Here is a 24,921-nt window from a genome sequence, read left to right on the forward strand (position 1 = left end):
TTGAGCTTAAAACAAAACGGTTTTGAAGTCATAGTCACCAAAAGATTAAATATCTTGTTTGGCTTCCTTGAGGCTGCATCTGGTCTTTTTTTGTTAATCCTTCCTTTTCAATTTGCTGGCTGATTCTGAAAAACAATGGTGTAATTCAAAATAATTGCATCTTCTGATTAGGATGCTTAATTTTGGCAAAGAGAACAAATTGTCTGTGTTTATCTCTACACTTGGTGTAGCATCAGATGGAAAACACTGCTATTTTGTAATGCTTACTAATCTTATGAAGTCATATAACTATATCATAGCTGTTGCAACCTTGCTGAAATTGATTGATCTTCTGTTTCTAAAATGTTTAGTCAAGTTGAATGAAAGATAATTGGCGATCTAATTTTTTTTCATAGACCTTGCATGTTTGGTGGATGCTTCAGATTCCTAGACAGACTGAAACTAATCTAATTCAGGCTAGAATAAAAAATTGAGCTTAAAACTAAGGCATTCCACTGGAGTACAGAAATACTCACTAGCTTTGTTCTTGCAATTAAAATCTGTTTAACACACTTCTGGCTACTTGTGTTTCACTGGGGTTTCTTTCTGTCATGACATGGGTATTTAAAATGGTGAAATGTACATGGCATCTTTTTCTATTCTATTATCTAAATAGCTATTTCCCCACTGGTTATTGATAAACATGTAGTACTTATTCAAAGTATCAACCTGAGTTGAGTCTTCAGTTGATGTTGTTTATACAATAACATTTCAAAATGCTGAATATATGAAATAAAAACAAAATGCTGGCAGCAAGTATTTCTGGGTACTATCATAACTAATGCTTTAAGTCTGAAATATCTAATATTTAAGGTCACAAACATGAAATCTTAGTTATTTGAAAGACCACTGAGCGGAATCATTAATTCTTTCTCTTTTTTACAGATGTTTGCTCTCAAATCTCTTTTAATATTGCCACACTTCTACTGTAGGTAGAACTACAGTAGTTTTGACCTTATTTTGACTTTTATTTTTGGTTTCATTGTCCTAATTTTGTAGCTGTAAATATAAACCTGAGGTTCTTTGCCCAGTTGTAATATCTTGTGGTATTTCTATGCACTGACACCTCATCCCTAATTGAGGTGTCCCCTCTGTGGCATAGCATAGGCCAAATGGTGCTGGTTTCTGAAACATCCATGTGATGACTTGTCGCACATGGGTAGGGGAATGTAGATTTGAGGTTGCAATCAAGATCAGCCATAAAATCATCAAATGTTTGAACGGCCTGTTCTTTGTTTTTATGTTCATATGCAATAATTGTGGACAAGCTATAAATCATCCCAGTGAATTAGATTCCCTACAGCATGGAAACAGGCTCTTCGCCCCAACAAGTCCACACTGACCCTCTGAAGAATAACCCATCAAGACCCATTTCCCTCTGACTAATGCACATAACACTATGGGCAATTTAAAATGGCCAGTTCACCTGACCTGCACATCTTTGGAATGTGGGAGGAAACCGGAGCACCCAGAGGAAACCTATGCAGACACTGGGAGAATGTGCACACAGACAGTTGCCTAAGGCTGGAATCTAATCTGGGACCCTGGTGCTGTGAGGCACCAGTACTAACCACTGAGCCACCATGCTGCCAACAGTGGAGTTGTAATTGGATTTTTATATCTTGATTACTTCAGATCAGCAACTACAATGACTTGTGTTATCCTACAATACAATAAGATGTCCTTTTTGTGACTTAGCTCCAGGCAAAGATCCTTAGACAACACCTTCCAAATCCATGACTGCTTCCCTCTAGAAGGACAGGGGCATCAGATATGGAGAAAAGCCACACTCCATCTTGACTTGCAAATATATTCCTTCATTGTTGCTGGTCACAATCCTGGAATTCTCTTAAAGGCATTGTGGGGCAACCTATGGCATGTGGATTACAGCAATTCAAGAAGGTAGCTCATCATCACTTTAGGAGCAATTAAGTTTGGGCAATAAATGCTGGCTAAACAGCGGTGCCCACAAAGTTACTCAAAAGGGCAGCCATTAAATTTGAGGATATAATACTTATGTTGAAAATGTGGCATGATCTTAATATCTCAATGCTCCCATTTTAAGGCTTATCATACTCTGATACATTTGAGAAATGAAGCTCAAGTGAGCAACTGCAAAGTCAAACCTTTGAGGTTGAGTTTCTCCCAATTGCTATAAAGTTGCTGTGCTCAAGAGGTCCTTGCAACTTGTTTCTGCTATGTGCAGATTTGGACATGTACGACGAACCTGTCATTTGATACAAATGGTTTTGATGTGAATGCAATATTTATTTTCCTTCTCATTTATAATACAGCTCTGTTCTTTCAACTTTTTGTTCCTCAGCTTTCATCACATTTTGCACTTGGAATGTAAATGGTACTTTGATAATGTTAACGTTTTTAACAATGTTCTGACCACAGGATCTGCTGCACAAGTTGGACAGTGTTCAACACTTGGAAGTTAGCAACCCATCTGGTCTTGTTCCATTATGGCATCTGCATCAGCTGGTAAGTACAAATATATCCATAAGTTCCAGGTTATGACCATCTACAAATGGGGGAATCTAACCACCATTAACATTCAGTTGCATTACCATTGTTGAATCCCTGACTATCAATATCCTGAGGTTACTACTAACCAGAAAATGAACTGAATTAGCCCTATAAATATTTGAATAAAAGCAATTTCATTAGTGGGCTAAGGGCATCACTGGCTAGGCTAGCATTTATTTCTCAACACTAAATACCCAGAGGGCAGTTGAGAGTCAACCTCACTGGTGTAGGTCTCTAGTCACGTCACAAGTAGGCTAGACCAGGTAAGGATGGCAGTTTCCTTCTATGAAGGACATTAGTGAACCAGATGGGTTTTTTTGTTAATTGGCATTAGACCCTTAATTCCAGGTTTTTTTTAATGAATTGTTCTGCCATCTGCAGTGGTGAGGTTTGAGCCCAGGTCCCCAGAACATTGTGATTCTCTGGATTAACAGTCCAGCGATAAAACCACTAGCCACCGCCTCCTCTCCACAATACAGATGCAAGAAATGTTGAACAAATAAAGGAAGCTGGAGAAACTCACCAGGTCTGGAGACCCCTGAAGAGAGACTGTTCACATTTCAAGGCTAGTATGACTCTTGGCAGTGAAGATCAAGAGTTGTGCCAGACTCTCAACTATTTCTGTCTCTACGGATGTTGCCAGGCCTGTTGAGTGTCTTGAACATTCTTTGTAGCTGTGTAAAACTCTATTGCGGCTGAGAAGGCAGCCAGAAATCCTGCAACTCATCACCTGTCTAAAGTTTGTGAGAAGATTTGTAGCTCGGGTGCTCGTTGTTTTGGTTCTGTTTGCCGAGCTGGGAATTTGTGTTGCAGACGTTTCGTCCCCTGAAACATCACAGAAGCGCTTCACAGGAGGCTCCCAAACACTGAGGATGTCACCTAGACATGGGACGAAACGTCTGCAACACAAATTCCCAGCTTGGTGAACAGAACCACAACATCACCTGTCTGTCCAAAGTATGTCCTCTACTTTACAAAGCCCAAGGCAGGACTGATGAATATTTTTCACTATCTTGGATGAATTCAATTTCAACAGCATTTAAGAAGCTTGACACCATTCAGGAGAAAGCAGCATGCATTATTAGCTCTATGCCCACAAACATTGACTCCCTTCACTACCAAAGCTCAGCAGCAATGTGCATCACCTACAAGATGCACTCTGGAATTCAATACAGTCTTCCTTCACCGTGCCCTCCAAATACGTGACCACTGACATCTGGAATAACGAGGGTAGCAGCTACATGGGAATTCTACCTGCAATTTCCCCTCCAAGCCACTCGCCTGGAAACTGGGAGCAGGAAAAGGCCATTCAACCCTATGAGCCTGCTTTGGCTTTCAATATGATTGTGGATGATCCTCTGTTAATGCCATATTCCAGCTTTCTCTTCACATCTCTTGATATCCTTTATTATTGAAATTTCTGTCTCTCTAATATACTCAGACTTGACTTCCACAATGGAGAGGCTTCTACTGTTGACTGTTCCTTCTGTCTTAAATGGACTCTCCTGTATCCAAAGACTGTGATCCCTAATTCCAGACTCTTCAACCATGGAAAGCATACTCTCTGCATCTAATCTATCCAGCTATGTTAGAATTTTATGCACTTCAATCAGACCCTGCCCTTCCCAATGAAATTCAATTTTTATATACTCTGGTTCAACTGAGCCTATATTCACTAATCATAAGAACATACCTAGTTCCAGATTCTCTGGTCATTGGAAACAATCCTTCCTGCATTTACCTTGTCTTGTCCTGTTGGAATTTTATAGGTTTCTGGGACCATCTGTCTTAACTCCAGAGAATATAATTGTAACTGATTCAGTTTCTCTTCACTAGACAGTCCTGCCATCCTAGGAATAAGTCTGAAACCTTTACAATATTCCCTTGATAGTCGCAACATCCTTTGTCAGATAAGGATTACAAACCTGCATGTAGTACACTGAAGTGTGGTAAAACTGTAGTAAGGCATTCCTGCTCTGTACTTGAATCTTGTTGTGAAGGTCAGTGTCATACTTGCTGCCTTCACTAGCTGCTGCAGCTGCATGCTTGCTTTCAATAACTGGTGTACAAGGGCACCTATCTAGTTGCACCTCATCTTTTCCCAATCTCTCACTGTACAACAGTCTTGCCTTTCCTGGCATCAGCTTAGTGATGTACTGTTCTTTCTATATTGCAAGTCCTCTTAGGGTGACCAAAACTGTGTAATTCTCCAACTGGAATCTCACCAAGACAGTATAACTGCAGGAAGATGTCTCTTTCTGAACGCTCCCCTCAGAGTGACATATAACTTGTCTTTCTAATTGCTGTCCCTGCCTGTTTACTTGGCGAAAGTGAGGACTGCCGATGCTGCAGATTAGAGTTGTGTGGTGCTGGAAAAGCACAGCAGGTCAGGCAGCATCAGAGGAGCTGTTCACTTTACTTGACTGTTTTACAAAGCTACTCAGATTTGCATGTCAACATTTTCCATCATATCACCATTTAGTGGGCGGCACGGTGGCACAGTGGTTAGCACTGCTGCCTCACAGCGCCAGAGACCCGGGTTCAATTCCCGACTCGGGCGACTGACTGTGTGGAGTTTGCACGTTCTCCCCGTGTCTGCGTGGGTTTCCTCCGGGTGCTCCGGTTTCCTCCCGCAATCCAAAAATGTGCGGGTCAGGTGAATTGGCCATGCTAAATTGCCCGTAGTGTTAGGTTAAAGGGGTAAATGTAGGGGTATGGGTGGGTTGCGCTTCGGCGGGTCGGTGTGGACTTGTTGGGCCGAAGGGCCTGTTTCCACACTAAGTAATCTAATCTAATTTAAGTGTTGTCCTTCTATTTTTCATACTGAAATGTATGACTTCACATTTATCTGTGTATTTCTACACAGTCATAATGTGTGCCCATATGTTCAACTTGTTTACATTGACCTGAAGCCTCTGCATCCTCATCAATTCAAACCCATTCCGTTGTCATCAGCAGACTTGGAAATATTGTATTTTAATTAAGTTGAGTGAGGGGCCTGAGCACTGATCCCTGTAATACAACACTAACAACTGCCTGTCGCATGGAAAAGACCCACCTATTTCTCTGTTTCCAATCTGTCAAGCAATTCTCAATCCATGCTGACTTGAAAAATATTGTTACTCCTTCAATATCATTTGTCAGTCCTGGAGTTCTGTCACTATGCCCACCTAAACCAAAAGAACTGCAGAGCTGAAAAATGTGTTGCTGGAAAAGCGCAGCAGGTCAGGCAGCATCCAAGGAGCAGGAGAATCGACATTTCGGGCATAAGCCCTTCTTCAGAAAGGACTTATGCCCGAAATTTTGATTCTCCTGCTCCTTGGATGCTGCCTGACCTGCTGTGCTTTTCCAGCAATACATTTTTCAGCTCTCATCTCCAGCATCTGCAGTCCTCACCTTTTTTCCAAAAGAACTGCAGTCAAGGAGGCACCTCATCACCTCCATCTGAAGGCATGAGTTGGACAATAAAATTTAGCCTAGCTAGCAACGCCCACATCTCTTGAAATGATTTATAGCCTGGTAGATAAAGGGGAGAAATGTTTTGTAAGTCAAGCTTTCACTGATCAATGCACGCTGTGGAAGTTGATCAGTAAGGTTTTCAACATGAGTTAGACTAATCAGATATCTATAGATGTTACAACTAAACTGTTCTAGAATCATGGGCATCACATTGATTAGCACTGCTGCCTCAGTGCCAGAGATCCGGTTCAACTCGCACCTCAGGCAACTGTTTGTGTGGAGTTTGCACATTCTCCCCGTGTCTGCATGGGTTTCCTCTGGGTGTTCCGGTTTCCTCCCACAGTTCAAAAACATGTGGGTTAGGTGAATTGGCCATGCTAAATTGTCCGTAGTGTTAGGGGAAGGGGGTCTGAGTGGGTTGCTCTTCCGAGGGTCGGTGTGGACTCATTGGGCCGAAGGGCCTGTTTCCACACTAAGTAATCTAATCAGCAATTTTTTTGTGACTGTCTTACGGAAGAATGAATTGGACTTGATTCCACTAGTTGTAGCACAGTGTACGGTTTTAATTTGTAATGTGCTATATCTTTAAATTCTAAATGCGAAACGCAAAACTAGATGATCTATCAGATGGTGAGGTTAATCTTGCTTAATCAACATCTTCACATGCTACAATGTGCACAACTGAAACAATACTCAACTGTCACTGAAGCACAATGTTGCTTTGTCAACCACAATAAACAATATTCTGAGACATACTGGATCTAACAAGTGGGCAGATTCAAAATTCAATTGATTTTCTGCATTCAGCTTGGGGCATTCTTTATTGCCTGATTGTCATCAAAACAATATGCCAAATTTAAAATGTTATTCTCCTGTGATAATGGATTGTCATGAGACAGCTTTTCCTGACTGCAGTCATTCTTTGAAATTGTCACCAAGTTTGAGGTCCAATTACTTCTAGTAAGCTAGAATGTTGGAGCAGTACTGAGTAGATGTGTTTCTTAGATATCAAGGTGAAAGAATTGGACAAGAGATCTTCTGGACAGGCTTTTGAGTTGATCCTGAGTCCACCTGCAGCTGAAGCTATTCCAGAGTTTCCCCTCTCTCCTCCTAAGAAAAAGGATCTTTCATTGGAAGAAATCCAGCGTAAACATGAAGCTGCAGAAATCAGGCGAAAGGTACACAAATCTGAGAAACTAAAATTTGTATGATTGAATTCTCATCTGTGCTTTTTTTAAAAAAAATCATTACTGGTGTCCTGGCTTTCAAGTACTACAGGATTAGATTGGGCATCACCTTTGTTCTATTACATGCTGAACTAACTGGTTTGACTTTCCAAAAGGATAGTAATTTTCTTGTAGCAGTTTGAAATACCCTTGCTTATGGTATTGCACTTCTTAACTAACTTTACCTTGTCAAATTTGTTTATAATCTATTCTATGCTATTAACAGCATGATGTAGCTCATTTAGCTAAATGCTAAGTAAAGTATTTCAAAAACAATGGTTATCTGTTCAGTCAATATCTAACAAGACAAGCTGATTGTCTCTGGCAGAGACTCTCTGGATTTAGCAAAAGATGATAGATAAACTTTTCACTTAATGCAATGATTAAAAAAAAATTAACTGGCTTGATAAATGTCTTAAATCTATAACTATTTTCAAGCTGGAAAATGTGAAAAGTGATTGATAGATGAAAAATGTTACTGCTGGGATGTCATCAGGATGTACAGCATGGAAACAGACCCTTCGGTTCAACCTGTCCATGCCGACCAGATATCCCAACCCAATCTAGTCCCACCTGCCAGCACCTGACCCCATATCCCTCCAAACCCTTCCTATTCTTATACCCATCCAAATGCCTCTGAAATGTTGCAATTGTACCAGCCTCCACCACTTCCTCTGGCAGCTCATTCCATCTAACAGAGCTGTTCTTGCACTTAACTTTTTTCTTTTCAGCTGTTCTATCAGCTAACTCATTTGCTGTTTAAAAAAAATTAAATTTCCAGGCTTTTATCCAACTGCCTTCCTCACCCCATCAGTTCTAAAAAGGAAATGTTTAATCTATTTACAGAACTGATCAGACAGCAGCTTTACTGAATTTATGGACAGCTTGCTTAAGCCATGCAACTTGGCTGTTTTCCCTACAAAATATACAAAATGTCTTTCTTGTATTGATTGGTTTCTTTCTTGGTGATACCTTTTATTTAAAGGTCTGTGATGTACATACTGAAGCTACCTCAATACAGTAATATGTTCAGTTTGTTTACCCATGAAGGCTACAGTAAGCTTGTTGTACAGAACTAGAAGCAGTTAATGTGCAAGTGTTTCTTTTTTGGTATCAATGCAAAACTTGAATCTTTTGGGCACTGAGGTTTCTCTAGTAATGCAGTCTTATTTGAAATTTATTTTCGGCTCTTTAGTCACATGAGGCAGAAGTGCTAAAGCAGTTGGCTGAAAAACGTGAGCATGAAAAGGAAGTGCTCCAGAAAGCTATTGAAGAAAACAATAATTTCCGGAAAATGGCAGAAGAGAAACTGACCACCAAGATGGAAGCTAACAAAGAAAATCGTGAAGCTCAACTAGCAGCCAAACTGGAGCGCCTAAGGGAGAAGGTAACAATTAAACTAGTGGATATCTTGTCATAATCGTTGCTACATGCAGAGTGGAATTCAACATTACTTGGAATGACACCATCAGCTAAAATCACCATTGTTGTTTTTTCTCTCTTATTCCCCACCTCTTCTCTGAAGACCAATATGATTTGGTTTCTGTGGTGTTGGCAGTCTACCTAGCTATTTTGTAGTGAAGAATTAATTTTTGTTTTATGCTTTTAGGTACTATCCTGTCCTTTATAGCAGTAACTCTAAAAATTTGTTTGGTATCAAATGGAAGCAAGAATTATTTTCCCTATATTTCCCAATGAATCTCTATTCTAGATGCTCTTTTAGTACAAGTACTATAAAAGTTGGGATAGTTAAATCCTAGGTGTATCTCCTCACACTAGCAAGCTGTTTTTCAATGTTTAATCCACAGTTACCCTGAAAAATGTTCCCTGTCTCTTAGTCCTCTATTTAAGGACCAACCACATGAATACTGAGAATGTGTCCTAATTATCAATTTGATTTGACCAAGTGTTTCTGGAAAAATTGTGGCATAGGTGGTTTATTGAATCTTGTTTTGTGACTTAATTTTTTTTATTTTTAGGAAAAGCGGATGGAAGAAGTGCGAAAGAGTAAAGAGATCAAAGAAGAAAGTGAAGATTAGCTCCATGTCAATACTTTTTGTTTGGAATTTGAGGATTTTCAAACATCCAAAGATGTGTTTTTTTTTAAATGGCCAGTGTGTTATTGGGAACTCCTAATTTGTAATAATGCTGTTAAGTGTGCAACTGCGAGCCAAAAGCTGACCAGTGTGGAAGCTTGTATTTTGTATGCTTTTCACTTTTTTTTTGTAAGCAATCTTGTGGATTATTCTTCCCTTGTTTTCCCCTTTCTACCCCCAGCCAAACCCCATGTAGATAAATGGAGCTCCTGCGTTTTTTTTCTACAAGTAGTGAATTGAATGGAATTGCTGGTTCAAGTTTTTCCTTTTGTGAAATGTGTAACTTACGCATGCTTTACTGATGTGTTACACGTCTAGTCTGTGTGTAACTGTGTAAACCTGACTAACCTTTACGTCTGCCTTGGTTTCAATAAAACTGCACCATTGATGTTAATATGCCTTTTTATTCCATGGAGGAACAGAGCAAATTCTTTTTGTACAAGGCTGCTGCAGTTTGATACAATGTGTAGTAATTTCATTCCTATTAACATAAGCCATGTCTTACTACCTGAATACTTTTTGCATTGAATATTCACAATACTAGATAAAATGCTTTTGAGTCTGGAAGAGAGTCCCACTAGATCAAGCAATACACAACATTCTTATCCCAAATTGCCTCAGTGGGAACTGGGCTCTGATGCTATTTCTACTGACTTCATGCAAACTTTAAGCTCTGGGTACTGTTGGCAGTTAAACTGGTAAAATATTTCTGTAAGAGACATTACGTGTGGATGGAGATTGCTGGGCCTCATCGGCAAGATGGTCAAACAGTTGTTGGATAGTGCATTCCTGCACCTCAAAACTTTGGAAACCCTCTACCATTGTTTTCACAGGTGTACCTGAGGAAGAAATAGGTATGAATGATACCAGATGGTATCATATCTACTTGGCTCTCTGGGAAGTGATGCATATTAACTACACCTAGAGCAAACCTTGACCTGCAAGCCAGTCCTTCAAAGCATTAGCTGGCATTGTTTTACGCTGTCAGTCTTGAGTGGACTATGGAAACTTTTTCCACTAGGAAGCCCACTTTTTATTTGGAGATGCCAGTGTTGGACTGGGGTGTACAAAGTGAAAAATCACACAACACCAGGTTACAGTCCAACAGGTTTAATTGAAATTTATTGTTAAGCCTTTCATCTGTTAGAATACAGTGATAGTTTCACTTCTTTCACACATGAAAGAAGTGAAACTATCACTGTATTCTAACAGATGAAAGGCTTAACAGACAATCAATTTTTTAATGTGTAATTTCAGTTACATCACACTGCAAATTTTTGCTATAAATTGTGTTACGATCGAGCCCTCCACTATCACCTGATGAAGGAGCGTCGCTCCAAAAGCTAGTGCGCTTCCAATTAAACCTGTTGGACTATAACCTGGTGTTGTGATTTTTCACTTTTTATTTAACTGACAGCTACAATTTTAAGCCCCCTGAATCAGTGTGGGGTGAGGTGTATGAAACCTGAAGCATGTCCCCAGCTAGGTAATCTGGTGAGCAAAGCAGACTTGTTTAAGGTTGTTCAGTAAAGTTATATGGCTTCAGTGGTAAAAATACTATAGAAATATGTCCATAGTATTTCTATCCATTCAAAATTCTACAATGCCAATTTAACACTGCTAGTAACATTATTGCGAAGTATTGAATGTGGTCTACTGGTGGATTTTTTTTTTGTAACATCACCCTTTCTAGATAATACTTCAATGTAAGAGTACATCCTGAGTTAAATACCAAGATTATCTTTTAAAGTTTTGTTTTTTTTCCTCCGTTTATAAGCAGCTAACACCTGCAAAAGGTCCTGCAGAGGATTTCTAGATTGTAGAATGAATGGTGAAAATCCCATAAGTTTGTCAGATAATTCTTTGTAGCTGCATGCAATATAAATCAAATTGACAAATCATTCTAGACACAGGAAAGGTCTCTGGTGAACTTTTGGAATGGTAGATTCCAAGTCACGTTACCTTTATACTCAAAGTGTCATTACTTTTTGGAAACAAGTCCAATATGTGTAAATTGATATTAACTGCCTAAGCAGCTTGCTCAGTACATTTAATAACGTTCAGCTATGAAATTCTTTTGATTTTCTTTTGCAGGGATTTGTGACCTCTGGTATTTGTCAGTGAAATGGGTCTTGCTGGTCAGTATGTTGACCCTCTGAATTCTGATTCTTCATAGCAATCAACTGCTAATTATTAGCTTTGACATTCTTTGAACGCCTTCTCCTTGCCCCTGATCCATAATTTCCAGGCATCTCATGTTACTTATTGTGCCATATCAATATAGTACTACAGGTTAACCCGGTTATGAGCATCATCTATCAAACGCAATTGATCTCTAGCTGGCTCTTTAATGTACCTATTTGCGATAATTCGTGTCAGCCAAATGCAAGTTTTGTTCTGCAGCATAATAAATCCTGTAATAATCAGTACTTCGCACAACCCATAAATGTAAAACCGCGTTATTACCCCTACTCGAGCAGCGTCCTGCGTGACCCTGGCGATGCCTTCCAACACCTGTTCAGCGATTCGACGTTTTCTGCCTTTCGACCTAATTTTATGGTTGGAGGGGGTATTTTCATACTCTTGTTCGCGTTTTGTTTTAATGTACCGAATATAAATTTCGTTTTGCTTCTTTATAAAGATCCGGTTCCCTGAAATGCACGTGACACGATGGGAATAACCCAAAAGTACCAGGTGTGGGAATTAAACCAGATGTCGAGCAAATATATTGTTTATATTTTTTAAAAAAAATACGTCTTTGGAACATTTAATTTTTTTTGAGGTCTTGCCGTTAAGCCGTTAGATGTTGACCGTTACCCGTTGACCACGAGGTTGGTTTGAATGTAAAGAGGCGGAGCCCGTGGCGTGGCGCGCGATCCCGGGAGGGGAAGCAGTAGCTGTTGAGCTGAGGTGAGGGGAACATGTTGGCAGGGCTACATGTGATCGCAGTTAGCCCACAGCGACGTTTATTCATGCTTGATGTTCGGACGGGTGGATGTAATGATCTTAACTGACTTGTGATTCCCCCACCCATCTGATGCCCGCTGTCTTTTGACTAGCAACCGGCTTGGTATTTTAAAGGGTAATCAAAAACTGGTGTCAGCAAATTGTCGGTGTTTTGTGTATGTGATTGTCCCAAGGTCTGTCTTCACTCTCCCACAGACTTCATTTCGGTGAATCCACTTCGGTGACCTGCTTTGGTTGCCGTTCAGTTAACCAAGAGTGTGGCGATGGAAAAGGACAGCAGATAATCCGAGGAGTAGGATGCTCCTAATCTCCAGCATCTGCAGTCCTCACTTTCACCTTCGTTCGGTTAACCCAATTCCATTTCTTTTGGATAAAGAGCTTGGTTTGAATTAGGGATAGTTGTGATGCTTCCTCCAATTGATTAGATTAGCAGTGCTACCAGTGAGGATGGCTAGTACCTGCCAGGGCTTCCAGGGATGTTGGTAAATAATTTGTCAGGCCGAATCCAAAACTTTCCTGAACAGGTTTTTCTATTTGTCAAATCTCTTTGTAATTTAAAAGTAACATTAGTATTGTCTGGGGTAAAATTAATACCGGTTTTCTTTTTAGAAGTTGGTCAGTTTTCATGGTTATCATTTGAATATTGGTCATAATTCTTCGTTGGTAAGTGTGGATCAAAAATAAATAAGCTTGTGTTGAAGTAATTTCCCTTGGAAAGGAAGTGTGCTGAAGATAATTAGTTATACTGGTGAAATTTATTTGTTGGAAAATTGCTTTAATTTGAAAGTTAACTATTATAAACCTGCTAGCATTTTAATATACAATATCAAAAAGTGCTGCATTATCTGAAAACAGTTGTGTAACTTTACCTTTTTTTAAACTTCTTTTTAAAGTAGCATTTTGCTTTCCAAAAATACATGGGTATATGAATAGGAAGGGTTTGGAGGGATATGGACCAGGTGCTGGCTGGTGGGACGAGATTGGGCTGGGAATCTGGTCGGCATGGACGAGTTGGACCGAAGGGTCTGTTTCCATGCTGTACATCTCTATGACTAAGTGAGAAATGATGTGCTTTGATAGGAGAAAAGATGTCTCAATATAATATGTATTTTCTTTCTCTTTTTAAAGCAGATGCAAGAAAGAATCTTGGATGTGCTTGAGTTGTATTCTTTGAACGTGTCAGGATAAGTTTTTTTTTAAATGTGAATGAAGCTGGACTTTATGAGTAGAACCATAGAATACAAAAGCAAAGAAGTACATCTATATAAAATGCTGATTTGAATTCTAAGGTTTTGTGTCCACTTTTAATACCATGCTTAAGGTATTAGGTTGACTACTTTAGAGACATTACAAAAGTTATTATTAAAATCATTTCAGCAATGTGGAATTCCATTTATGAGGATAGATTACTGAGGCTGGATTCTTCTTGGAGATAATGTTAAATGGAGAACTAAAATAATAAAATTATGAAGTGGTTAGAATAAATCATGGAACCCTTGATTGGCCTACGGGTTAATGGTCAGAAGACGCAGATTTGAAGTGATTGACAAAAGAGCAAGAATCGCCTTGTCATTGTCTGGTTATTTTGGTACTAGTTTATAAATCTGTCAGTGTTGGCAACATGAGGAAAGGGGTTTTACACAACAAATCGCTGAAATTTGCTGATGGGATGGTGGAAAAGATTTCAAGAAGTAGCTTTTTGGGAGGAAATTTGAACAAGAAAATACTGTCATGATGTATAAAATGTGGGAGAATGGGACTAACTGTACTGCTCTTTAAAAGAGCAGATAATATTTTCAATGAACCAAGTTAATTCCTGTGCTCTACCTTCTGATTCTGTCTGTAACAAAATCAGGACAACCAGAAACACGCTGTAGTAATGGTAACATCTACAGAGTGAAAAGGCAAATTCATATTCCAGAGTCAATAGATGTGAAGCTGGAAAAGCACAGTAGATCAAACTGCATTCAAGGAGCAGGAAAGTCAATGTTTTGGGCCAAAACCCTTCGTCAGGACTGGGGATGGTTGTGGGGCTGGGGGAAGGATAGGAGGGATGGTGATAGTTGGATGAATGTAGAGGGTTATTATGATTGGTCAGTGGGAAGGGTGGTTAGAACAGGTCAGGGAGGAGAGGAGGAGGGATGGCTAGATATGGGATAAGGCTGGGAGAAGAGGGACTTTGAAACTGGTGAAGTTGATGTTGGGACCATTGGGCTGTAAAGCTTCCCAGGCGAAATATAAGATGTTCCTTCAGTTTCTGTTAAGCCTCACTCTGACAGTGGAGGAGGCCAAGGGTGGACATGTCACTGAAGGAGTGGGAGGAGGCATTAAAGTGGATGGCAACAGGAAGATCAGGTTGGTTAGTGCATGCAGAGCGCAGATGCTCTGTGAACCAGTTCCCAAGCCTGCATTTGGTTTCCTTGATAAAGAGGTGACCACATCAGGAGCAACTGATGCAGTAAATGAGGTTAGATAATTGGGTCCGGAAGGATTGTTTAGGACCTTGGATGGAGGTAAGAGGGAAGGTGTGGGGTCAGGTGTTGCACCTGTTGTGGTTGCAAGGAAAGGAGAAGTTGATAGGGAGTGTAGAGTTGAGGGTGTCATGGAGTGAGTGGTACCTGCAGAAAGCAGGCAAGTGGGGAAGAAAACCTCTTTTTGGCCGTGGGGTCTGATTGTAGATGGCGAAAATGTCGGAGGACAATGCATTAGATTCGGAGGTTGATGGGATGGTGTGTGAGGACTAAGGGACTGTGTTATAATCCTCTCTGTCATCTTTCCTGTAAGAACCTATATGTGATTTTACCTTTTTTTGCCAAGGGGATGTTTATGGGAATGTTGCAGGTATTTGGAACGCATTATTAAGTTGCAATAGAGTCAATTGGGTTTTCAGATAAGTTATTCTAAATTCTGTAATTAAATTCTGTTTTATTTAAAACTGAGTGGTTGGGCCAGCTGCATCACTCCTGGAATATCCACCATACACCTGCTTAAAACCACTAGAAAAGTTAGGATCTGGGCTATCTTCTTGAAATGTTTTGAGGGGGTCTGGCCTGGTCTATAAGAGATTGGGGGTTCGTTTGGGATTTGTTATATAGTTCCAAATTGGGAACAGGGTTGCTGGACTAAGGCAGCCAGTGAGAGGTGTGAGCGTCTTTTGTTCTGGGTGTTGAATTTGCTTGGTTTAAACAGTGCTTGGTGTGGAAATGACTCTTTTAGTCAGAGTTTTCTGGGGTGGAAGAAGTGGCTTTGGGGGGTTTTACAAAAAGTGAACAAAGCAAAGTTGCTGGAATTGGCAGTCAAGCTGGAGTTGGAGTTACCTTCCATCTGTAAGAAGAGGAGAGATAATTACAAAATTAGCTCAGCTTTTAAATTTGCTGGAAACACCATCGGAATCTTTTGTGATGGCTAAAATTCAATTGAAAATGAAGCAGCTTGAGTTAGAAAAAAAAAGAAACTGTTTGAATTACAATTAAAAGTAAAGGAGAAAAAGAATGAAGGCTGTAACAGAACAAAAAGAAAAGAACTGAATCGCTTAAGCAGAACAAGGAGGGAGAGAGGAAAGGAAGAAAAAGAGGGAGTTTGAACTTCAGAAATTGGCACTTAAACAGGAAAGTCAGCTCAAAACGAAAGGATGAAGGTTTGAAGGTAGGTTTTTAGTGAGGATGAGCAAACCCATGGTAGCTAAAGGCACGGTGGAGATCTATTTAAGTATATTCAAGCATTGTCTGAATTTGATGAGGAGGATATAGAAGCCTTTTCACCTCATTTGAAAAGGTGGCTAATCAAGTGTAGTGGCCAGTGACCATGTGGATTTTGTTGATTCAAACAAAAATTGTAGGTAGAGCTAGTGAGGTATTTGCATAAATATCAGAGGAGGGATCTGGGGCATATGAGGAGGTGAAGAAAGCCATTTTAAAGTGTATTTGAGCTTGTGCCTAAAGCCTACAGACAATCTAAGGAGGGACCCTGGTCAAACCTATATTGAGTTTGGAAGGATCAAACAAAGTAATTTTGATAGGTAGATAAGGGGGTTAAAAATAGAGCAAACTTCTGACACTCTTGGATGATTATTTTGGAGGAGTTTAAAAATTCACTTCCTGAGGTAGTGAGAATTCATGGAAGAGCAGAGAGTTAAAATGGCAAGATTAGCAGCTGAAATGGTTGATGATTGAGTTGGTACATAAATCAAAATTTGGCTTCCAACATCAATTTCAATCCATGAGGAGTAGAATTTAGGGAAAAGAGAAATCCTCGTTGTGTTAAGGGAAAGGTAGATCTTAGTGAAGCTCATAAGGATAATTTACCACAGGGTAAAAAGGAAGTCCTTGCAGAGGAAAGAAGTTTCAAAAGTTCCAGTGTTTTCACTGCAATTAAGTAGGTCATGTGAATCAGTATTGGTAGGTTAGAAAATGCACTGGGAAGTCAAATATAGGAAAAAAGGATAAACCAGTAAATTTCGTTGGAATGGTAACAGAAAGCCCAGTGGAGGCTAAAAAGCTGCACCAGAATGTACAACCTGAGCAGAGGGTGGTTAAGAAAGCAGTATCAGACCTCCTTAAACCACATACTTGTGAAAAGAAAGTTTACTCGCGTAGGCCAGGAGCAGCAGGTAAAGAGGTTACAGTATTAAGAGATACAGGATCCTCTAATCTGATGTTGAAAGATGAGATATCTACTCTGAGGGACTATTGCCAGAAAAAGTGCTAATAACGGGAATTCATGGTGAGACAAGAAGTGCTCAATTGTGTAGAGTGAGATTAGTGTCGAATGAAGAGTGAAGTAGTTGTGATAGAAGTACTGGACAAACTCTTAGCTCCAGGAACACAATTTGTCCTTTCTAATGATACAGCTGGCTCACAGGTAGGAGTGCTGCGTACTGTGGTTGAAAAGTCAGTGGAAACTTGGGCAACTGAACTATTAGAGGAAGCCTTTCCTGGGATTTTTCCTGACTGTGGTAATGAGGTCACAAAGTCACCAGTTGAAACAGGGGAGATCAAATAGTACAGATAAGGAAGTTGAAGTACAATTAGCAGAGAGAGACCCTGTTTGATGAGATGGTTGAGACAAATGGATGAAAAAGTAGAAATCATTTTAGCTCAAATTAACTGAGTTACAGCAGAAAGATGAGAAACTAAAGTAATTGGAACGGAGCACAGTACAGGCCCTTTGGCCCTCCATGTTGTGCCACCCATTTATCCTACTCTAAGATCAAGCTAGCTACATATTCTTAATTTTACTGTCATCCATGTGCCTATCTAAGAGTCACTTAAATGTCCCTAACCTATCTGACTCAACTACCACTGCTGGCAGTGCATTCTACACACCCACCACTCTGAGTAAAGAACCTACCTCTGACATCTCCCCTAAACTTTCCTCCAATCACCTTAAAATTATGCCCTCTCGTTATAGTCCATTTCACCATGGGATAACGTCTCGGGTTATCCACTCTACCTATTGCCTCCCATCCTTCTTTGCTCCAATGAGAAGAGCCCTAGTTCCCTCCACCTTTCTTTGTAAGATATGCCCCCCAGTCCAGGCAGCATTCTGGTGAATCTGTTCTGTACCCTCTCTAAAGCTTTCACATCCCTATAATGAAGCAACCAGACCTGAATATAATGTTCCAAGTGTGGCCTAACCAGGGCATTATAGAGCTGCAGCATAACCTTGCGGCTCAAACTCAATTCCCCTGCTAATGAAAGCCAACACACCATACGCCTTCTTATAACCACCTTATCAACTTGGGTGGCAACTTTGATGGATCTGTGAATGTGGACCCCGTGATTCCTCTGTTCTTCCACATTGCCAAGAATTCTGCCTGTAATCCTGTAATCTGCATTCAAATTTGACCTTCCAAAATGAATCACTTCACACTTTTCCAGATTGAACTTCCATCTGCCACTTCTTAACCCAGCTCTGCATCCTGTCAATGTCCCATTGCAACCTACAACAGCACTCCACACTATGAACAACTCCTCCAACCTTGGTGTCATCGGCAAACTTTCTAACCCACCCTTCCACTTCTTCATCCAAGTCACTTATGAAAATCACAAAGTGCAGAGGTCCCAGAACAGACCCCTGCGGAACACCATTGGTCACTGAGCTCCAGGCTGAATACTTTCCATCTACAACCACCGTCTGGCTTCTATGGGCCTGTATCCAGACAACCAAATTTCCCTGTATCCCATCCCGCCTAACTTTCTGAATGAGCCTACCACGGGGAACCTTATCAAATGCATTGTTAAAATACATATACACCACTTCCACCGCTCGTCAATGTGTTTTGTCACATCCTCAAAAATTCAGTAAGGCTTGTGAGGCATGACCTGCCCCTCTCAAAGCCATGGTAACTATTTCTAATCCAGTTCTAATCAAATAATCAGAAATCCTCTCCAATAATTTGCACATGACTGACTGTCTCTAATTCCCAGCATTATCCCAATTTCCTTTCTTGAACAAGGAGATAACATTTGCTGCTGTCCAATCATCTGGTACTACTCCAGTGGACAGTGAGGACGCAAAGATCATCGGCAAAGGTGCAGCAATCTCTTTCCTCATTTCCCGTAGAAACCGTGGATATATCCCATCTGGCCCAGCGGGCTTACCTATCCTCATGTTTTTCAAAATTTTCAGCATATCCTCCTTAACATCAACATGTTCGAGCATATAAGCCTGATTCATGCTGTCCTCTTAAATGACAAGGTCCCTCTCGCCCGTGAATACTGAAGCCAAGTATTCATTAAGTACCTCCGACTCCAGGCGTAAGTTCCCTCCACTATCCCTCACTCTCGCCATCATCATATTCTTCCCAACTGTAGAATGCCTTGGGGTTTTCCTTAATCCTACCCGCCAAGGTTTTTCATGCCCCATTCTAGCTCTCCTAAGTCAATTCTTCAGTTCCTTCTTGGCTGCCTTATAACCTTTTAGAGCCCTGTCTGGTACTTGCTCCCTCAACCTTTAGTCAAGACGAAGAAGAAAGCTTACTAGATGTTCCACATATCTTGTCATCCAAGGTTCCTTCATCCTACTATATCCCTTCTTTGCCTCAGTGGGACACACCTAACAAACACTATCAGCAAATGCTCCCTAAAGAACCTCCACATTTCTGTTGTGTATTTCCCTGGGAATATCTGTTCCCAATTTATGCTTCACATTTCCTGTATTTGTAATCCCACACCCCCACCCCCAATTAAATACTTTCCCATACCGTCTGCTCCTATCCCTCTCTATGACTATAGTAAGGAGTTGTGATCATAATCACCGAAATGCTCTCCCATCGAGAGATCTGACACCTGACCTGGTTCGTTGCCAAGCACCAAATCCAGTATGGCCTTCCATCTCACTGGCCTATCTGCATATTGAGTCAGGAATCCTTCCTGGACACACCTGACAAAATCTGTTCCATCCAAGCTATTTGCTATTGGCGGGGGGGTCTATAGAAACCTCCCAATAAAGTGACTGCTCTTTTCCTTTTTTTTGACTTCCGCCATACTGACTCAGTAGACAAATCCTCCTACAACCTCCCTTTCTGCAGCTGTGATACTATCCCTGATCCCACCTCTTTTAGCTCCCTCCCTATTCCTTTTGAAAGATCTAAACCCTGGAACATCCAACAACCATTCCTGGCCCTGTGACATCCATCTCTCCATTATGGCCATAACATTGTAGCTCCAAGTACTGATCCATGCTCTAAGTTCATCATCCTTATTCCTGACACTTGCACTAAAAGAGAAATACTTCAACCCATCACACTGACTGCAACTTTGCTCTATCAACTGTCTATCTGTCCTCTCAGACTCTCCGCATGCTGTATCTGCCTGTTCATCAGTTACCCCATCCTCTGATCTGTAACTCTGGTCCCTAACCCCCTGCCAAACTAATTTAAACCTCCCAAAGAGCTCTAGCAAACCACCTGTCCAGCATATTGGTGTCCCTCCAGTTCAGGTGCAACCAGTCCTCCTTGTACAGGTCCTACCTTCCTCAACGTATCCCACTGATCCACATATCTGACGTCCTCCCTCTTACACCAGCTCTGCAGCTACACTTGCTCTCTGTACCTAGCCCCACTAGCCCGTGGCACTGGTAGCAATCCTAAGATTACTACTCTGCTCATCCTGCCTTTTAGCTTCTAACCTAACTCCCTATATTAAGTTTTCAGGTCCTCATCCCTTTTCCTACCAGTGTCGTTGGTATCGATGTGTACCACAACTTCTCGCTTCCCCCTTAAGAATTCTGTAGACTCAATCTGAGACATTCCTGACCCTGGCACCTGGAAGACAACATACCATCCAGGACTCTCGGTCGCAACCACAGAATCTCCTGTCTGTTCCTATAACCATTGAATCTCCTATCACTATCGCTTTCCTATTCTCCCGCTACCCTTCCGAGCCACAGAGCCAGGCTCAGTGCCAGAAACCTGGCTGCTGTGTTTTTCCCCTAGTAGGTCATCCACACCTCCCAACAGTATCCAAAGCGGTATACTTATTATTGAGGGCAACGGCCACAGGGGATCCCTGCACTGTCTGCTTATTCCCTATACTTCTCCTGATGATCACTCAGCTACTTTTATCCCGTAACTTAGGTGTGACTATCTCCCTATAACTCCTCTCCATCACCCCGTCAGCCTCCTGAATGATCCGAAGTTCATCCAGCTCCAGTTCTGTGAGAAGCTGGAGTTGAATGCACTTCTTGCAGGTGAAGTCAGCAGGGACACTCATGGTGATCCTTACTCTCCACATCATGCAAGAGGAGTGTGCAACTGCCCTAACTTTCATCTCCTTTGCTCTAAATTGCCAAAAGAGATTTAAAAAAAACCTTAATAGCCTTCCAAACAGAGTCTTTGCTTTGTGTCAAAAAGTATACATGGAAGAAGTATCCTGACATGCCACTATCTTAAAAATTATGTCTTAATGAGGAAATGGAGACCATCACATATTCGGGCAGATGAGAAATAGGCAAAAGTTCATTAAGTGGTATTAAGAGAAAGGAGGTGTTGCGGGTAGCACATGAACTACCAGCAGGAGCTCATTTAGGGGTAAGAAAATCTCAAGCTAAAATACAAAAATGTTTTTACTGTCCTGGACTGCACATGGATAAAGCTGAATTTTGCCAGACATGTCATACATATCAGGTAATTGGAAAACCACAGGCAGTAATAAAATCCACACCTTTAATACCTATTGCTGCATTGGAAGAACCTTTTTACACGAGTCTTAATTGATTGTGTACAGCTCCTACCTAAAATACAAAGTGGGAATCAGTATTTGTTAACAATAATGAATGTGTCCACTAGATTTCCAGCGGTCACCCCATTAAGCAATATCACAGCTAAAAGGATTATAGAGGAGTTATTCAAATGTTTCACTAGAGGTGGACTACCCACAGAGATACAATCAGATCAAGGGTCAAATTTTACATCAAAATTTTTCAAGGAAGTTATGGACAGTTTAGGAATAAAACAACTCCAATCTACAGCATACCATCCAGAATCATAGGGACCACTAGAAACGTGGCATCAAACATTAATGACCACGTTGAGGTCTTAGAGTCAAGAATATGAGAGAGAGAGCAAGAAACTGACGCCACAGGGAACCTGCACAGTTACTGCCTTTGCTGTTTGAATTCATGTATCGCTGGACATCGGAGTGTGTCTGAGAAAATTAACAAATACTGAAATTCACAACTGATCTTGGAGGAACTGTTTGGGTGAAGTTCATAGCACAGAAACAGGTAAGTGAATTGTTTTAAGTGTGTGAGTTCTTTCTTGATTATATGTTTTTTGAAATATGTCTCTTGATTAAATTTAAAATTTTAGCCAAAACTATTAATTTCACCTGGGGCAGTGTTTTGTAGATGAATAAACAGTGTTATTTTCTGGGTCTGTAGATTGTGAAGGAGCAAAAATGGCCTGTAAGTAGTGATATGCGCTCCTTGTCAGATGTGGGAGTTTAAAGAGAGTTTAAGGGTTACTGCGGATTATATCTGCATTAAATGCTGTTCGTTGCAAATCCTGTCAGATTGAATGGATCAGTTGGAGAGTTAGAAGCAGTGAGAAATTTGCAACACGAACACTATATGATGAAAGTCACATACAGTCACATAGATGGGTTAACTCTTGGAAAGGTAAGAGAGGTAGGCAGCTAGTGTAGGACCTTCTGTGGCTATCCCATTTCGACAAGTATGCTGTTTTGTAAAATGTAGGGGGTGATGGATTCTCAGGGGAACATAGCACGAACAGCCAAGTTTCTGGTATTGAGACTAGCTCTAATGCAACATTAGGTTCCAAGAGATCAATTGTGTTAGGGGACTCTCCTAGTTCTAGGTCAGGACTTATACACTTAATGGTAAGGTCCTAGGGAGTGTTGCTGAACAAAGAGACCTTGGATTGCAGGTTCATAGCTTCTTGAAAGTGGAGTCGCAGATAAATAGGATAGTGAAGATGGCGTTTGGTATGCTTTCCTTTATTGGTCAGAGTATTGAGTACAGGGGTTGGGAGGTCATGTTGCGGCTGTGCAGGACATTGGTTCGGCAAATGTTGGAATATTGCATGCAAATCTGGTTTCCTTCCTATCGGAAAGATGTTGTGAAATTTGAAAGGGTTCAGAAAAGATTTACAAGGATGTTGCCAGGGTTGGAGGATTTGAGCTATAGGGAGAGGCTGAACAGGCTGGGACTGTTTTCCCTGGAGCGTCGGAGGCTGAGGGGTGACCTTATAGAGGTTTACAAAATTATGAGAGGCATGGATAGGATAAATAGACAAAGTCTTTTCCCTGGAGTGGGAGAGTCCAGAACTAGAGGAGCATAGATTTATGGTGAGAGGGGAAAGATATAAAAGAGACCTAAGGGGCAACATTTTCACACAGAAGGTGATATGTTTATGGAAGGAGCTGCCAGAGAAAGTGATGGAGGTTGGTACATTTGCAACATTTAAAAGGCATTTGGATGGGTATATGAATGGGAAGGGTTTGGAGGGATATGGGCTGGGTGCTGGCCTAGATTGGGTTGGGACTAGATTGGGTTGGGATATCTGGTCGGCATGGACGGGTTGGACTGAAAGGTCTGTTTCCATGCTATACATCTCTATGACTCTAATATCCAGATGATTGGAATAAAGGAATTCTGATTGTGCTTTTTGCCATCAGGTGCACTAAATGAATCAGTCAAATTCAGTCCATTTGAGTTAGTTTTTGGGCATGAAGTGATAGGACTGCTAAAATTGATTAAGGAGAAATTGGTGAGTCAGAATTCAGAGACCACATGTTTGAAATGTCAAATTTTAGGGAATGGTTAACATTTAAAAGTATCAGCATATAATGAAACGGAAAGCAGGCAATAAATCAAAAACTCTCAATTTTGCTATTGGAAATAGTGTTAGTGTAATTCCAGTGATAGGTGAAACTTTAAAAGCAAGCTTTAGTGGACCATATCAAGTCAAAAGGAGATTGAACTATTTGATAAGGATTCTGGACAGAAATCTGTCTGTCATGTAAATATGCTGAAAAGGTATTTTGACAGGGAAGGAAAGCAAAAGGAGACTGTGTTACTTGTTCCAATAAAAAGTGAACAACCAAATTCTCTGAATTGCCGATTTCCCCAAATAAAATTGGACAATGAGGAAGTTGTCAAAAATTGGGATAAATTATTGAGTTACCTTCCAGAGGAAAATCAATGACCTGAGAGAGTTATTGCTATCGCATGTGGAAATAAGCTGGGGAGTACTAACCTAAGTATGCATGATGTAGATATAGGAAATGCTGTTATGATTAAGCAACAATCTTATAGGCATAACCCTCTAAAGTTGGCACAGGTTCAAAAGGAGATTGCATGCTCCAAGGCGACAATAATCGAAGTGCATTATAGTGACTGGAGCTCACCCATAGTAATGGTGCCAAAGTCAGATAGTACCCGATGGTTGTGTGTGGACTGTTACAAAAACTGATGCATATCCAATTCCACATTTGGAAGACTGGATTGAACGGATGAGACAAGGGGCTTAGAAATATAAGTTGGACTTGCTCAGAGTTTACTAGCAGGTACCTTTTGTCCAAAAGAACTAAGTCAATTTTAGCTTACATAACGTCAAATGGACTATCAATTTAAAGTCATGCCATTTGATATGAAAAATGTGCCAGCCACATTTCAAAGACTAACCAATAAGGTCATTTCCGGATTACCGAATTGTGTCGTACATTTTGATGACAAGGTGATTTTTAGTCGCACATGGAAAGAACATTTGCAGCATTTATTAGAATTGTTTGATAGACTTCGGGAGGCTTGGTGGTTAAACCTGGCTAAAAGTGAATTTGTCAAAGCCCATGTCACCTTCCTGAGCTATGTTATTGAACGTAGACAAATGGCTCCACTGAATGCAAAAACAAAGGTAATTGGGGAATTTCCCCTACCATTCGACAAAAAGAGCAGTACTACAGTTCCTGGGTTTTATTGGAAATTGAATGAGATCGTGAAGCTGCTCATTCCTGCCCAGCAATGCAGCTGCTGCTGCTGTTCCTCTGTCTGAATAAAGATGGAGCATCACCCAAACTGAACCTCCTCTCTCCACCATCTGGCAGCACAGCACTGGCTTTTATGTTTCTGTCCATTTCCTT

At 40.7% G+C, this 24,921-nt stretch overlaps 2 protein-coding genes across 6 annotated transcripts in view; both read left to right on the forward strand.

Annotated features, from left to right (window-relative positions):
* The window catches only part of LOC122563604 (stathmin-like), an 11,816-nt gene extending 2,070 nt beyond the window's left edge, over positions 1–9,746 (forward strand). The window contains exons 2-5 of the mRNA XM_043717544.1: positions 2,440–2,526; positions 7,036–7,208; positions 8,452–8,643; positions 9,236–9,746. Of these exons, the coding sequence (XP_043573479.1) occupies positions 2,508–2,526; positions 7,036–7,208; positions 8,452–8,643; positions 9,236–9,295 (444 nt within the window). The 5' untranslated portion in view covers positions 2,440–2,507 and the 3' untranslated portion in view covers positions 9,296–9,746. The remainder of the gene's footprint in view (positions 1–2,439; positions 2,527–7,035; positions 7,209–8,451; positions 8,644–9,235) is intronic.
* Positions 9,747–10,953: 1,207 nt separating this feature from the next.
* LOC122563605 (stathmin-like) overlaps positions 10,954–24,921 on the forward strand; it is a 60,896-nt gene continuing 46,928 nt past the window's right edge. The window contains exon 1 of one of the 5 annotated variants that reach the window (XM_043717549.1): positions 10,954–11,911. The gene's annotated coding sequence lies outside the window, so the exon portion shown is untranslated. The other 4 variants (XM_043717548.1, XM_043717545.1, XM_043717550.1 and 1 more) reach the window with 4 other exon arrangements.

Source organism: Chiloscyllium plagiosum, chromosome 27 (genome assembly GCF_004010195.1).
Source record: "Chiloscyllium plagiosum isolate BGI_BamShark_2017 chromosome 27, ASM401019v2, whole genome shotgun sequence".
NCBI classification, from domain to species: domain Eukaryota; kingdom Metazoa; phylum Chordata; class Chondrichthyes; order Orectolobiformes; family Hemiscylliidae; genus Chiloscyllium; species Chiloscyllium plagiosum.